The sequence below is a fragment of the Typha angustifolia genome, chromosome 8, assembly GCF_048772165.1.
Source record: "Typha angustifolia cultivar Huaian chromosome 8, ASM4877216v1, whole genome shotgun sequence".
NCBI classification, from domain to species: domain Eukaryota; kingdom Viridiplantae; phylum Streptophyta; class Magnoliopsida; order Poales; family Typhaceae; genus Typha; species Typha angustifolia.
The window spans coordinates 805,533-818,144 of record NC_133246.1 but is presented as its reverse complement, the minus strand read 5'-3'; the positions used below and the strand labels follow the sequence as shown (position 1 = coordinate 818,144).

The 12,612-nt window shown below is 40.7% G+C and overlaps 3 protein-coding genes across 5 annotated transcripts; 2 read left to right on the top strand and 1 right to left on the bottom strand.

The window, feature by feature from the left end:
• Positions 1 to 1,274: 1,274 nt before the first annotated feature.
• LOC140764309 (putative pectinesterase/pectinesterase inhibitor 22) lies at positions 1,275 to 3,217 on the top strand. The gene is made up of 2 exons (XM_073102799.1): positions 1,275 to 2,086; positions 2,435 to 3,217. Exons 1-2 carry the CDS (start codon positions 1,405 to 1,407, stop codon positions 3,103 to 3,105), a joined length of 1,353 nt encoding a protein of 450 aa, XP_072958900.1. The 5' UTR covers positions 1,275 to 1,404; the 3' UTR covers positions 3,106 to 3,217.
• A 146-nt stretch (positions 3,218 to 3,363) lies between these two features.
• Positions 3,364 to 9,123, bottom strand: LOC140764308 (uncharacterized). Of its 3 annotated transcripts, none has more exons than XR_012105011.1 (10): positions 9,018 to 9,123; positions 7,924 to 8,163; positions 7,295 to 7,498; positions 6,994 to 7,134; positions 6,184 to 6,408; positions 5,357 to 5,773; positions 4,517 to 4,780; positions 4,243 to 4,399; positions 4,070 to 4,128; positions 3,364 to 3,713 (listed from the first exon to the last, which is right to left on the bottom strand). XR_012105011.1 is itself a non-coding variant. In XM_073102798.1 (9 exons), exons 1-8 carry the CDS (start codon positions 9,031 to 9,033, stop codon positions 4,245 to 4,247), a joined length of 1,662 nt encoding a protein of 553 aa, XP_072958899.1. In that variant the 5' UTR covers positions 9,034 to 9,123; the 3' UTR covers positions 3,902 to 4,128; positions 4,243 to 4,244. The 3 variants fall into 3 exon arrangements, 1 of the variants encoding a protein (XP_072958899.1); XR_012105012.1 differs by having other exon boundaries at positions 3,369 to 3,713; positions 5,363 to 5,773; XM_073102798.1 differs by lacking the exon at positions 3,364 to 3,713 and having other exon boundaries at positions 3,902 to 4,128.
• Positions 9,124 to 11,005: 1,882 nt separating this feature from the next.
• Positions 11,006 to 11,838, top strand: LOC140765747 (uncharacterized). Its single transcript, XM_073104970.1, has one exon. It carries the CDS (start codon positions 11,008 to 11,010, stop codon positions 11,797 to 11,799), a length of 792 nt encoding a protein of 263 aa, XP_072961071.1. The 5' UTR covers positions 11,006 to 11,007; the 3' UTR covers positions 11,800 to 11,838.
• The last annotated feature ends 774 nt before the right edge of the window (positions 11,839 to 12,612 follow it).

Here is a 12,612-nt window from a genome sequence, read left to right as displayed (position 1 = left end):
TGACCGATGTGATAGTCTTGCATCTTAACATAGAAGGTCCACGGAGAACGTGGCAAGTTGCGGCTTTGACCAACTAGTGGATCCCCTACTGTCCGTGCATGGTGGAAACTGCATGCTCCACTGTACTCTTGGCCCTCCAATTGCCCCCACGTACGCAAAGAAAGATCGATATACTCTTCATGCATGGGTGTTGATGACTTAACATCCCCACATGTATGTACGCACATCAACTTGTCAGAAGTCCAACTTGAAATAGCTAACTCTTGATGATCACATGTGAATGCATGTGAAGCATGTATCACGTAAACGGCCGATGGCCATTAATCCATGCACATAAATACTACATCATGCACTGAACTCCCTTGCCTTTGCCACAATGATTAAGACTTTGGATTAAATTAAATCTAGTAACTAATGTCCAGTTAAGCATGCAAACAAGCACGTGCTAAACCCATCGCTCTAGATAGTTTATTGGAAATTAATTAGTTAAAAGAGACGACATATATATATATATATAGTAAGAAGCCCCATAACATTAGGATCTAGTAATTAATGTCGATAGATAGATCACGTGCTGAGAACGTGCCGTAGCCCGTTCCTGGAGGTAAAGAATATTCACAGAGTCGATATATCTAAAAAGGAACACTATAAAACCTTAAGAGATTACTTGGCGAAATTGGACCTTGCAGTTGAAACTATCACCTTTTAGAAAGAAAATATTCTCAGAACTCTATCACAGGAACATTGATGCTCTCTCTCTCTCTCTCTCTCTCTCTCTCTCTCTCTCTCTCTCTCTCTCTCTCTCTCTCTCTCTCTCTCTCTCTCTCTCTCTTTTATATTAACTTGTATCCCAATTTATTCCTCAATCAATCTCACTAGAATCCACAGGCTAATCGTTGCAAGCAAACGAAGAATAAACCCACCTTGCTTCTAAATTAAGCATGGCATATGCCCATTTCAATGTTGCCATTAATTTAGAGGCTAACGACCTTGATATGGAGATTAAAGGTATATATAAAGGAGAAGAAAGAAAGAAACCTTTCTTCCCCTCCAAACTATACCCTTCGTCTATCACACGGAGAGCGAACAATTATAAGAGAAAACCAACCACACCTTTAATACCTAGCCATGCATACTCCCATGGCATTAACGGAAGGCATCTTTGCACTTCTCCTCTTCCTACTACCCACCATTGATGCATTACTCCTAAACCAAGTATTCGCCTCTCAAGAACAGGTGCAAGCCTTTGAATCATCTTTACTGCACCAAGCTTGCCTAAACACCATCAACCACGACGCATGCATCTCTCGCCTCCACGTCGAACGCCAAGGCAAAGGCCCGCTCCCGATCCTCCACGCCGCCATCCGCGGCACGATCAACGAGGCGATACGCGCCGTCGACACCATGTCGGACCTCACGGTATTATCCAGGAGCCCGCGGGAGGAGATGGCAATCCACGACTGCGTCGAGCTCCTCGGCTACTCCGTCGACGAGCTCGGCTGGTCCTTAGCCGAGATGGCAGACATGGAATTTGGCGGCAGTAACATGCATCAAGAAGGTAACTTACGTGCATGGCTAAGCGCCGCGCTGACTAACCAAGACACATGCTTGGAAGGCTTCGATGGCACGGATGGTAGGCTGAGGCATTACGTCGAACAGAGTCTGAGTCAAATGAACCAACTCGTGAGCAACCTGTTGGCCATGCACAAGAGGTTGAGGAGTATAATACCTCACATACCACATAACATCACCGGAGGTAGCTGGAAGAAAGACTTACCTCCATGGTTGACAGAAGAAGAGTTAAGGCCGCTGCGTGCCGACGTGAAGGCTATGCACATCGACGCGGTGGTGGCATTGGACGGGAGCGGAGGATTCCGGTCGATCAACCAGGCGATCAGCCGAGCGCCTAACCATAGCTCGAGAAGGTATGTGATACTTGTGAAGAAGGGGGAGTACCGAGAGAATGTGGAGTTGAAGAAGAAGTATACTAATATTATGCTTGTTGGGGAGGGGATGGGGGTGACTGTGATCTCTGGGAGTAGGAGCTTCATGGATGGGTGGACTACATTTAGAACAGCTACTTTTGGTAAGTAAATGCTGCATGTCTCCTTAGATTGTTACTAGTTATCTTAAGTTTTACAAAGTTCTGTGTGTGTTTTTCTCTAATTTAACCCCCAAAAGGAGAAAAATAAAAGTCGCATACATTTCATGACGAATATCTAGCTAAGTTATAACCCCTTACATTAGTTTAAGACTTGTTGAGAAATACTTCCATCTAAACTAGCAAACAAACATTTCCTATGAATCCATTAAAGTGGATTTTTGGCATATATATACATGCATGTTATGAGGAGGTTTTTCGCACTAAGACCTTCCTCAGGTCATGGAGAGTTATGATGATATGTAAGCTAGTACTTTCTCGGTGATCGTGCAGCGGTCTCCGGTCGTGGATTCATCGCCAGGGACATAACCTTCCGCAACACCGCCGGACCGCAGAACTTCCAGGCGGTGGCGCTCCGCGTCGACTCCGATCGCTCCGCCTTCTTCCGATGCAGCATCGAGGGTTATCAAGACACACTCTACGCTCACTCCCTAAGGCAATTCTACCGTGACTGTAACATCTACGGCACCATAGACTTCATCTTTGGCAATGGCCTCGTTGTGCTACAACACTGCAACATTCACACTAGAAGGCCATTGCCATACCAGAAGGTCACCATCACGGCCCAAGGACGAAAGGACCCAAATCAGAACACCGGCTTTTCGATCCACAAGTGCATCATTGATGCTACGACTCCGACGTATCTGGGCCGTCCGTGGAAGGCATACTCAAGAACGGTGGTCATGCAGTCTTACCTGGGATCACAAGTCCAGCCAACGGGCTGGCTCGAGTGGGCCGGGAATTTTGGGCTAAACACACTTTACTATGGGGAGTACATGAATTACGGGCCGGGTGCCGGGCTCGCCGGTCGAGTCCGGTGGCCGGGATACCATGTCATTAGGGATGCATCGGTGGCTGGCTTCTTTACCGTCCGCCGGTTTATTGATGGGCTCTCGTGGCTGCCGGCAACCGGAGTAGCTTTCACGGCTGATTTGAATAAGTAGATTATAATTTTCTTTTTGTTCGTCAAAATTAATTTTCGTAGATGGAGACAGTGTAGAAGAGTAAATGCATGATCGATATCTTTTAGCCAATTAATGAATGGCCCAACACTACGTGGAGAGTGAGTTTGATGTGCTTGCGAGATGGCTTTGGTAAAAGAAAAAAACAAAGTGCTAAATATACTGAGAGTTATAGACTCAGAATTCGTCAATAAGATACTAATACCAAATTAATAAAATTTGATTACCAGAAGTTTCGGTCTAACTCAAAATCTGGGGTTTTGTTTACGATTCAATAATAGTCGTCGGAGTGTAATGGACGAATTTAACAGGGGCCCTGGTAATCCAAGACCCCAAGGCATTTCGATCTAATCACAATGATCGTGACATAATTACAAATAATTACAGATGGAATAGCAGTCTAACTTCTAATTAATGTTAATTCTACAAATCATTTGACCTTTTTCTTGTGCTATTTTCTAAAGCACACCTTCTCTTGCGACAGCCACCCTTGAGGACGGACTCGTTTTCCAAGCGAGAGGCTTAAAACTATTAAATTACATCCACGCACGGGTTTCTTCACGACGGTGTCCTGATCACTTTCCTGCACCCTAGAAACAGGAAAACGACAATTATATATATATATATATATATATTTAGCTGGTCTCAGGATTTATTTAGCTGTGTGGGAAAAATTTACCTTTATTACCTTTGTTTTTAATGAGCCTATAAGCTTCATATTGTATTAGAAGTTTCAAGTTTATTCATAAAATGTTTGATAATCTTGTAGGATCACTCATTGCATTGCAGATACATGAATTAGCTGATTCATGTGATTTAGGCGATTCAGGATTACTAAACAGATCCGAAACTAGCAGGAAGTAGATGGAAGCATAGATTCAGAAAAACACCAACTTAGAAACCAAACTTCATCTGAACACTCGACTATGACTAAAAGCTACTCCACCTGATTTGATTTTATAGTCGAGAGAGCATGTTTTCACTTCTTCCCTTCTTTTAGATTCCCTGCATCAGAGAGAATGAGTCAACAGTAATTATTTTATAACCAAAGGCTACAACCATAAGATTCTCAGAATTCATCAAATTTGGCATAGCCCATGAATGACAGAGGGAGAGTACCTTCAGAATCTTAGCGCATTTTTGTAAGATTTCAGAAAGGCCGTGAGAGCTTCAAACTTTACGCCAAAGCTGCAGAACTTGTCATGCCCATCCAACACACAGATACAGCCGTTGCTAGATATCACATTGCACCCAGTCAGCTGTTTCACCTTATTAACTGCAGAGCATGGACATAAAATTTCATAAGTGGCTCGGCACATCTTCATCACAAGCATCCACAACAAGAAAGCAACATGCAGAAATGAATCTGTAATTGAAGCAGACACGCTTCAACCTGCAGATTCTTTGCTGTTTCTAAGGGTTCTTTTTTGGTCATATGCCTTCGCGCAGATGAAGAAGTCAATAGACAGTGAGACATGCTGCAAAATTTTCTCAAAAAGTTCGGTCTCTTCAGCATTTGGTGGAGCATAGACATCTGAACTTCCAATATCTTCCAAGACTCTTAAGATACTCTCCAATATTCCTGCATTAGTTTCGCATTCTTTGGAAGCTACAGCATTGTTATCTATCTTAGACTCAGCTTCAAAGTTGGCAGAAACTGCACAAGGGAGGGAAGCATAAAAACATCAAGTTATAGTGAAAAAGGGACAAGATCACAATTTTAACGCCGTACCAATATCAGAATTAGCAATCACACAATATAGGCACTAAAACCGCAATATTTATCACCTAGTTTCAACAGCACTTGATGTCACGCAAACATTTACATAAGAGCGAAGCAACCAACATACTGCAGAGTAACACATAAGTAGAGCATAGAAATTTTCCACTTATGCTGGCATGATATTCAAGCACAGTTTGTTATGTTCCTATTTACTCCTATTACAGGATGATGGTTGCTTTTACAAGATATCAAAGAAATATAGGCCATTTTAAACCTTCTTTTGCTTGTTTCCCCTACAAATCATACTCCACTCACAGCCTACGATTCTTCAAGTCTTCTTCATTGATCAATTCTAGGTCCTGACCCTGCTCCAGGGCTCAGCACTTTTAAGACCACAAGGCCATGAAACAATATACGAAACAAGCATAATATATTTTGAGACTGAGACATATTATAATATATTAAAAGAGAATTACAGGTAGAAAATCCATTTTAGAACAAATAACTTGCCAGAACCTAAAAGAGAGAGTGCATCCACAGCTTGCCACCCAATGCTCCTGAAATCTCTATAACATGCATCTGTCTCCATATATAAGTATACATCAGTCAAGTTATCAGCAAGCATACTAAGAAATGTATGTGTCTGAAACACAATTAGTAGAGATTGGTCAAGAACATTCATATATTGCACAAAATTCTCAGTTGAAGCTCTGCATTTCGCTGTCAATTTCTTTAGAAAGTTATCAGGATCATCTCCAAACTGTTCCAATAAACTGTCCAAAGGCTCGTCTATTGCTAACTTCTCTAGAACTTCCTGTGAAATTCTCATACAGTATCCCTCCAGATCATCAATGTAATTCAGCAGTTTCTTGAGGAGAAAATAGAAAAGTTGCTGCGACAGTATATCTGAAAACATGTGCTCCTCACCTGACAAAAATATCAGAAATCGATTAAGTCATAAAAACTAAAGGGCATCTGATGTAACATTTCGACATACACCAAGGCAAGTCAAAGAGAAAAAGAATGACATGGAAGTATTTACAAACAAGTCGATGATGACACAACTTACTAGTTTACTCGAAGCTATCCAGCATTTACAAAGCAAAAGGACATAAATAAGCATCACATAGTAGGTCTAGCTAGTAACAAAACAAACAGATATTGGTTGATTCAATCTCCACTTCCTTTTAAAGAGTAGACTGTCCATGCCCACATATTGATGAACATAATATACCTTTATTTGCTATAAGAGGAATATTAGACAAAGCTGAATATCTCAGGTCGAACGATAGTTCTAAGAAAGAACATCAACTATAACAAAGCTTTAATAAATTTACCTCTACTTCCAGCTGAAGACATTGGCAGCACTTTTGTCAGTACATCCACATAGGATTTTCTCTCATCAGCTGTAGGAGGACAATTTTCTATAGCTGAAGATAGAAGATCCCTACCTGCTACAGAGAACTTGTGGAGATGATACATGTAGCACTTATTATTGATTCCAGAAGAAGGCAGTGCTTCATGGTTAGTTTTGACATCCACGATCAGTTTCACAGCTGAACCTGCAACAGTCCGACAATGGTTTATGAATACAACAGCTGGTCGACATGGTATGCGGTATTCATGCTTTGATGAAGACAATGCAGAATATGAAAAAAACTGCCAGAAGACAAAGATGAAAAATAAAAGAAAAATCAACCATAGGAAAGACAATAAATCACCAGCAAAGCAATACCCAATCATTCTAAAAGAAGGCAGTGATTATTTATCCGAGAATTAACCAGTTCACCTACACTGCAGCAGTTATCCTTTGCTCGTATTGCAAAGATGATTTTATCAGCAACATCTAATCTAACTGAAATGTATGGCCAAAACAATTACATCCCCTCATCTAATAAGAGTACGGAAAATGAGCTGCTTTTGACTAATGATCAAATAATTGAAGGGCAATCATAATTTCAAACTAGTGGAAAATCAAGCTCAAACATAAATAGTCTATTTTGAAAAGCATCTGAAAATATAAGATAAACAATCTTTTCAATTTATGGTGCTTATTTAATGCAATTTTAAAAGTTTACAGAGATATTGATTATAAACAGGAAATGGTCAGTTTTGCAAGAACCATGTGAACAAGAACATCAACTTGCCATTTCTGCAGTTCCAAATATTTGATGAGTACTCTCTCAGAATACTATGATGCTCCAAAAGCTCCTCCAAGCTGGACAACAATTTGCACGGTGAGTAGAGCTGATAGAAAGTAGAATCTTCTGAATACAACCAGAAGGGTCCTAACAAGACATTAAACAACAGAGAGTCAAACCATCAAACTTTGACTACCAAGTACCATGTATGTCATCTTATCCTTCTCTTTAGAATAATGTATTCAAAGCTAATCAAACAGTAATTAAGCCAAATGGTAGATAACTAGACAAAACTAATGTACTTCACCTGTTAGCCTCCCTCTGGCATTAAAATAAGCGATGATTGACCAGATAAGTTTCTTAATACGTCGATAATATCCTACTTCATTGTCCGTTGGAGGACCATACAAGCGTGAACGCTCTGCATAACGCAATAGACTAAAAACTTTTCTAAGGTGCTCTTCTCGAGTCATTGTCCCAGTCTGACCTTCCATATCATCTACAGTAGGTTCTGCAGTAATTCAAAGCAAACTGAGTTCCAATCATTCAACTAATCAGATTTTTGGAATAAGAATACAACCACATGAGGGCACAGATGACAATTGTGCTACCCATTTGTCACTGACTTGTAAAAAGTAGATAGGAGGCCTGAGGACTTAATAAGTGAAACATTACGGGTTTACAAGCCCAGAAAATTGTATATGGTCTACCAAATAGTTAATCAATGTTATTGTGCTACTAACATGCCTAGTAGGTGAAGAAATCCTGGTATGACCTATCTGCAGGATGTATGCAGACACAACTCAAAATGTACTTAAAAATACTTCTATCAGCCAAGAAGCATAGTGGGAAAAAGCACATCTCAGGCAGAGAAGGCGTAGCTGCTGTAGGGTGGGATATGGAAAGGTATTGTTGTAACAGAGAAGAAAGGAGTACCTTCAGCTGATTCTGCATAAGCAAGAGAACGAACCAAGTTGCTAAGTGCATCTTGGCAGAGCATTTCTTCAGCTTCTGTTATTTGAGCCAACAGCGCAGCCGATGAGATTTTTTTTGTAATTTTTTCGATATAAGAAAACCGGCTGTCCTCATTCTCCACATTCACTGAGGCTTGATCTGGGTACAATTCTGAAACACTGTTATAATTGTAATGAGTGCTCGAATCCATGGGACTGGTACCTGTTTTAACTTTTTAAGTAAGAAAAAACTCCTGTTGAAGAAAATGAGTGTAAAATTTGCAAAATGCTTTGGTCATTCATGAGATCTACTAGACTTGCTGTAAGGTCAAATTTGCATCCAAGGACAGAAAGGGTTAATCGATCTTTGTCCAGTTTAATACATGATGCTTAAATCCTATACAACTGGACCAAAAGAAAAGTGTCGGATAATATGGTTGATTCTCCCCTCTCTTCATGCAGACTATCTTGTACCCTGATTATCCAACTAGATACTAAGGTTATGCCCAATTACTGTCCAAGCACTCAATAGATAATGGAACAACAAATGAATGACAAAATCATCTATTAAAACTGCATCTTAACCTTGATTTAGGCACACCATACTAGTTAGTTAACAGAAAAATAATAACAGCATTGGTGGGTGAAGAGAGTCTTATTAGTGCATAGGTGTGATCGTTTATCCATGTTCCTCTGCTATCTGTACGAGATGAATTTCTTATCAAGTTCCAAAATTTACCCTCGATATTTCGGGTTCATTGGGCATTTTTAATCCAACCCACGTCCCCATTCTGAGGGTTTATGTACATATAGATTCTCCTATCGAGTAACAACACAAAGGTTCTTTCTGTTATTAGAGGAATCATCAAAGAAATATCTAATAGGAAGCGAATCACGCCAAAGCTCATAAGGCGAGTAATTCTTCTCAAGTAAATAATATAGCACAGATAGACTAAGAACGACGAAATCCACTATCGAAAGGGATTACAAGATAAAACAAGAAGAAGCACACAAAATTTATCCCATAACCTCCTATCCTAATAGTTGCGATGGAAAGAAGGGAATGCTTGCTATCACCTTCTTCGTGGATCATCAAGGATATAGGGTTATGGTTTTGCCACCTTAAGCTAGGGTTTTTGGCTTTGATGCGGGAGAGAGATATCGACGACGAACCTCGTAAAGTTCGCACAATTTCGTGGCCTTTTAAAAGATGACATGCTCTTTCGTCTTTTTGTCCCTTTTATTTAAAACTTTTTAGCATATCGGCACCTATAGTTTAACCTTATGACAAAAGACCCCCTCGTTTAGAAATATTTGGAGATCGATTTGTCTTTCGAGTTTTGAATAAAGAACCTCTTCCAAATATTATTTACCAAACTAAACCATTCCAAAACATGATACTAAATGTTGCGTGTGACTGACGATGAGCTATCACTATACTAAAATACTAAGTAATTTTATTTATAATAATTTAGTAGAGTTAAAATCTTTATGATATCTTTATAACTAGGTACTTACCAACTTTTTTAAAATGTTTGATTCTGTAGCTATATTTTAGTCTTTGATAACTAGGCCCTAGCGGCCAACTTAGAGGAGCACAACTTCATAGTCATTGAAGGATAATTGTACCTCAACTGTTGAAACTTTGCATTTTGCACTCATGTTAGTACCAAGGATTCTAACACTCTTGACAGTAATTTGGGTAGCTGAAAAAAAAAATACTTTGTTAAGATGCACTCTTGCTTACGCAGAATTAATTGGCCTGAGAAAAGGTACTCTTTTCGTCTATGTTACAATTAACATGCAAAATCAATTGCTTACGTATATAAATCCCCTTATCATTTTTTTTATTATTTGAGGAATCATCAAAGAAATCTCTAATAGGAAGTGAAGAATGGACTTCCAAAGGAGATCCTAGGGTTTTGATGAAGAGTGGAAGAGATCAGCGATATTGATGGCGCTTCTGGAGCAGCGAACAAGGCCATTGGGTGGTGCACAATAAGTTCGGGCATGAGACGAAAGTTTGCAAAAGCCTAAGCTAGAAAGTTCGGTGGTGGTGATGCTAAGAGCTTCTAAGGATATGAGGCAAAATGAGTTCAATTTGAAGCATAGCATGATCGTGATGGTGAATTTGGAGCTTTGATGTGAATTCGGTTAAGTCAAATCATATTAGAGGCATTAAACTTATTGGGTGAGTCGATTATCTTAGCTTAGTCAATTTTTATTTTAGTTAAATCAATTTTTATTTCAACTTGTTATGACTTAAATTATTTAATTAATTAATTAGTTGGGTCAAATTTATTAACTTTTTTTAAATATTATAGAGTTCATTTCCTATCTCTCTCCATCTTACTCTCTTTTCTAATCTTAGCCAACTTTCCTTAAGCCTTAGCCGCCATCACCATAGCCACCCAGTATCCTTTCTTCCCTTTTCATCAGATGATCCTCTTAGTTTCTTAGGATCGTCAACACTCTCCCTCCTCTCTCTACTCCAATTAGCCACCACCATGCCCCACCGGCACCTTCAAGTCATAGCCATCTCACTGTCGGCCACACCAATACCTTCCATCATCTCCACCGCAGCCGGGGAGGATGAACTCGGGGACTGTCATCATACAGCTAGTCGTACATGGATAGATTGAACAATCCATTAGTGTGGTCGCGTGGTCCGGAGACTTTGGATTGAGTACTTTGTACTATGCCGAGTATGGTAACACTGGGCCGGGGTCTTAGAGTTAGTAAACGGGTATAACGGTACGAAGATTTTACGGCTAGTAGCTTTCCTTTGGGCAACGATTGGCTGCCGGAGAATGGAGTGGCTTATTCAAGTGCACTAATAAAGATGTAATAATTGTGGAATCCAACCCCATTTTCACTTTTCGGTACTCCACTCTAAATTAAGTCTAGATTCTGGAGACTACCACCTCTTTCATCCACCTCATTCTCGAACCACCACGTGTCGCGCATTTCTCACTTCCACCGCTCTAGTCTTCTCTAGAATATAGATTTATTCTATATATACATAAACCAACTGAGATCTCAAAGTAATCTCAGCAACGATAAAAAGATGCAATCTATAGCAGTGGCGCTCCGATCTCTGCGCCTCTACTCCGCCACTACGCGGACGTCCCTCCTCCCCCTCGTACGTGCCTCCTCCACGTCCGCCACCACCATCAACACAACCACTTGCGAAGCCGCCGGAGCAGGAGACCCAGCCGTACACTCCGGCGAACCGCCCGAGGATAGTTACCCCGACAGACCGGCAAAGTTCTCCGGCGCCGAGGCGCACCAGCGGAAAGACCAAAACGCCCCTCCATCCCCCAGCGCCCCACCATTACCAACTACCAAGGACGCGAAGGAGAACGCCCCACCCTTTTCTCCCTCCCAAAAACTCGAGTCCCACGAAGTGATACCTCCGGATGCCGCCTCATTCCAGCAGAAGAGAAGGAGACTGTCCCACGTGGCTGCGCTAGATGACGTGTCGTGCGTCGGGGCAGATGGGTCCCCGCTGACACGCGACGGCGCGTCGGTAGAGGAGGTAGACGATGACGTGGAGGAATACAGGAGGTACTACGAGGATCGCAAGCCGTCGCCGCTGTCGGAGATCGAGATGGCGGACACGCGCAAGCCTATCACGAGGTCGACGGACGGGAGCGCGAGCGACCGGGCGATGGCGGCGGAGGAGGGGATGGGGGTGATGGCGGAGGAGACGATGGATGATGCGTTGGCGAGGGCAGAGTCGATGTTCCGTGAGAAGGCCCAGAGAGGGGATCCGGAATGGCCGCACTCGAGGGCCCTCGCGAGGATGCTGGAGGAGAGGGACAGAGAAGAAGGTGGGCTCCATTTTGTTGGACTGTGAGTTAATGTTGTTTTTATGTGATATCTGTAGTTTCGAGTTAAGCAAGTAATAATAATAATAATAATAATAATAATAATAATAATAATAATAATAATAATAATAATAGCACTAGTTATTATATTTATATATTAGATAAATTATTTTTTTGTGCAGTGGTGGTCCCAGTTATTTTGTTTAAAAATGAAGAGTCTTAGTTAACTACATGACAGAGGTAATGATAAACTAAAAGTTGGTCTACGTTTATCAACAAAAATTAATAGTTATATCTCGGAGGACATTACGTGGTCTCCAAGAATTATCCATAGTATAGTTAGTACGCAGGAGTTGGTAATTATTTATTAATGACGTTCTTCTCATCTTTTACCTATATGTCCGAACCAGGACGCGCTTGGGTTGTTTTGTATGTTATCATTACTCCCCACTGTGGAATATAGATCCCAATTTCTCTATCTAATCATTACTCAATTATTGGCCTTTAGTTTATGGGTCTATTTATTTATTTAGGCTCAAACGGATTGTAATTAGTCTTTTTTAGAGAAATTTCGATTTCAACCTCTTTTTTCTTTTGTTTTCTTTATTAATCCGCCCCCACCTTATTTGGTTTATACCTAGAGTTATTTTAGCGGAATAATTTTTTATTGATACTCTTGCAACGTGTTAAATACGACCCAAAGTGTTCACAGTAAAGATATAATAAAAAATATATAAGAGTGAACTGGAAATGATAGTTATAGAAGAAGGAGAAGGGGCTAAAATAAAGAGAACCGATAAGATTAATTAGACTGCACAAAAAGGGGGGAAAATTGGTAGAGA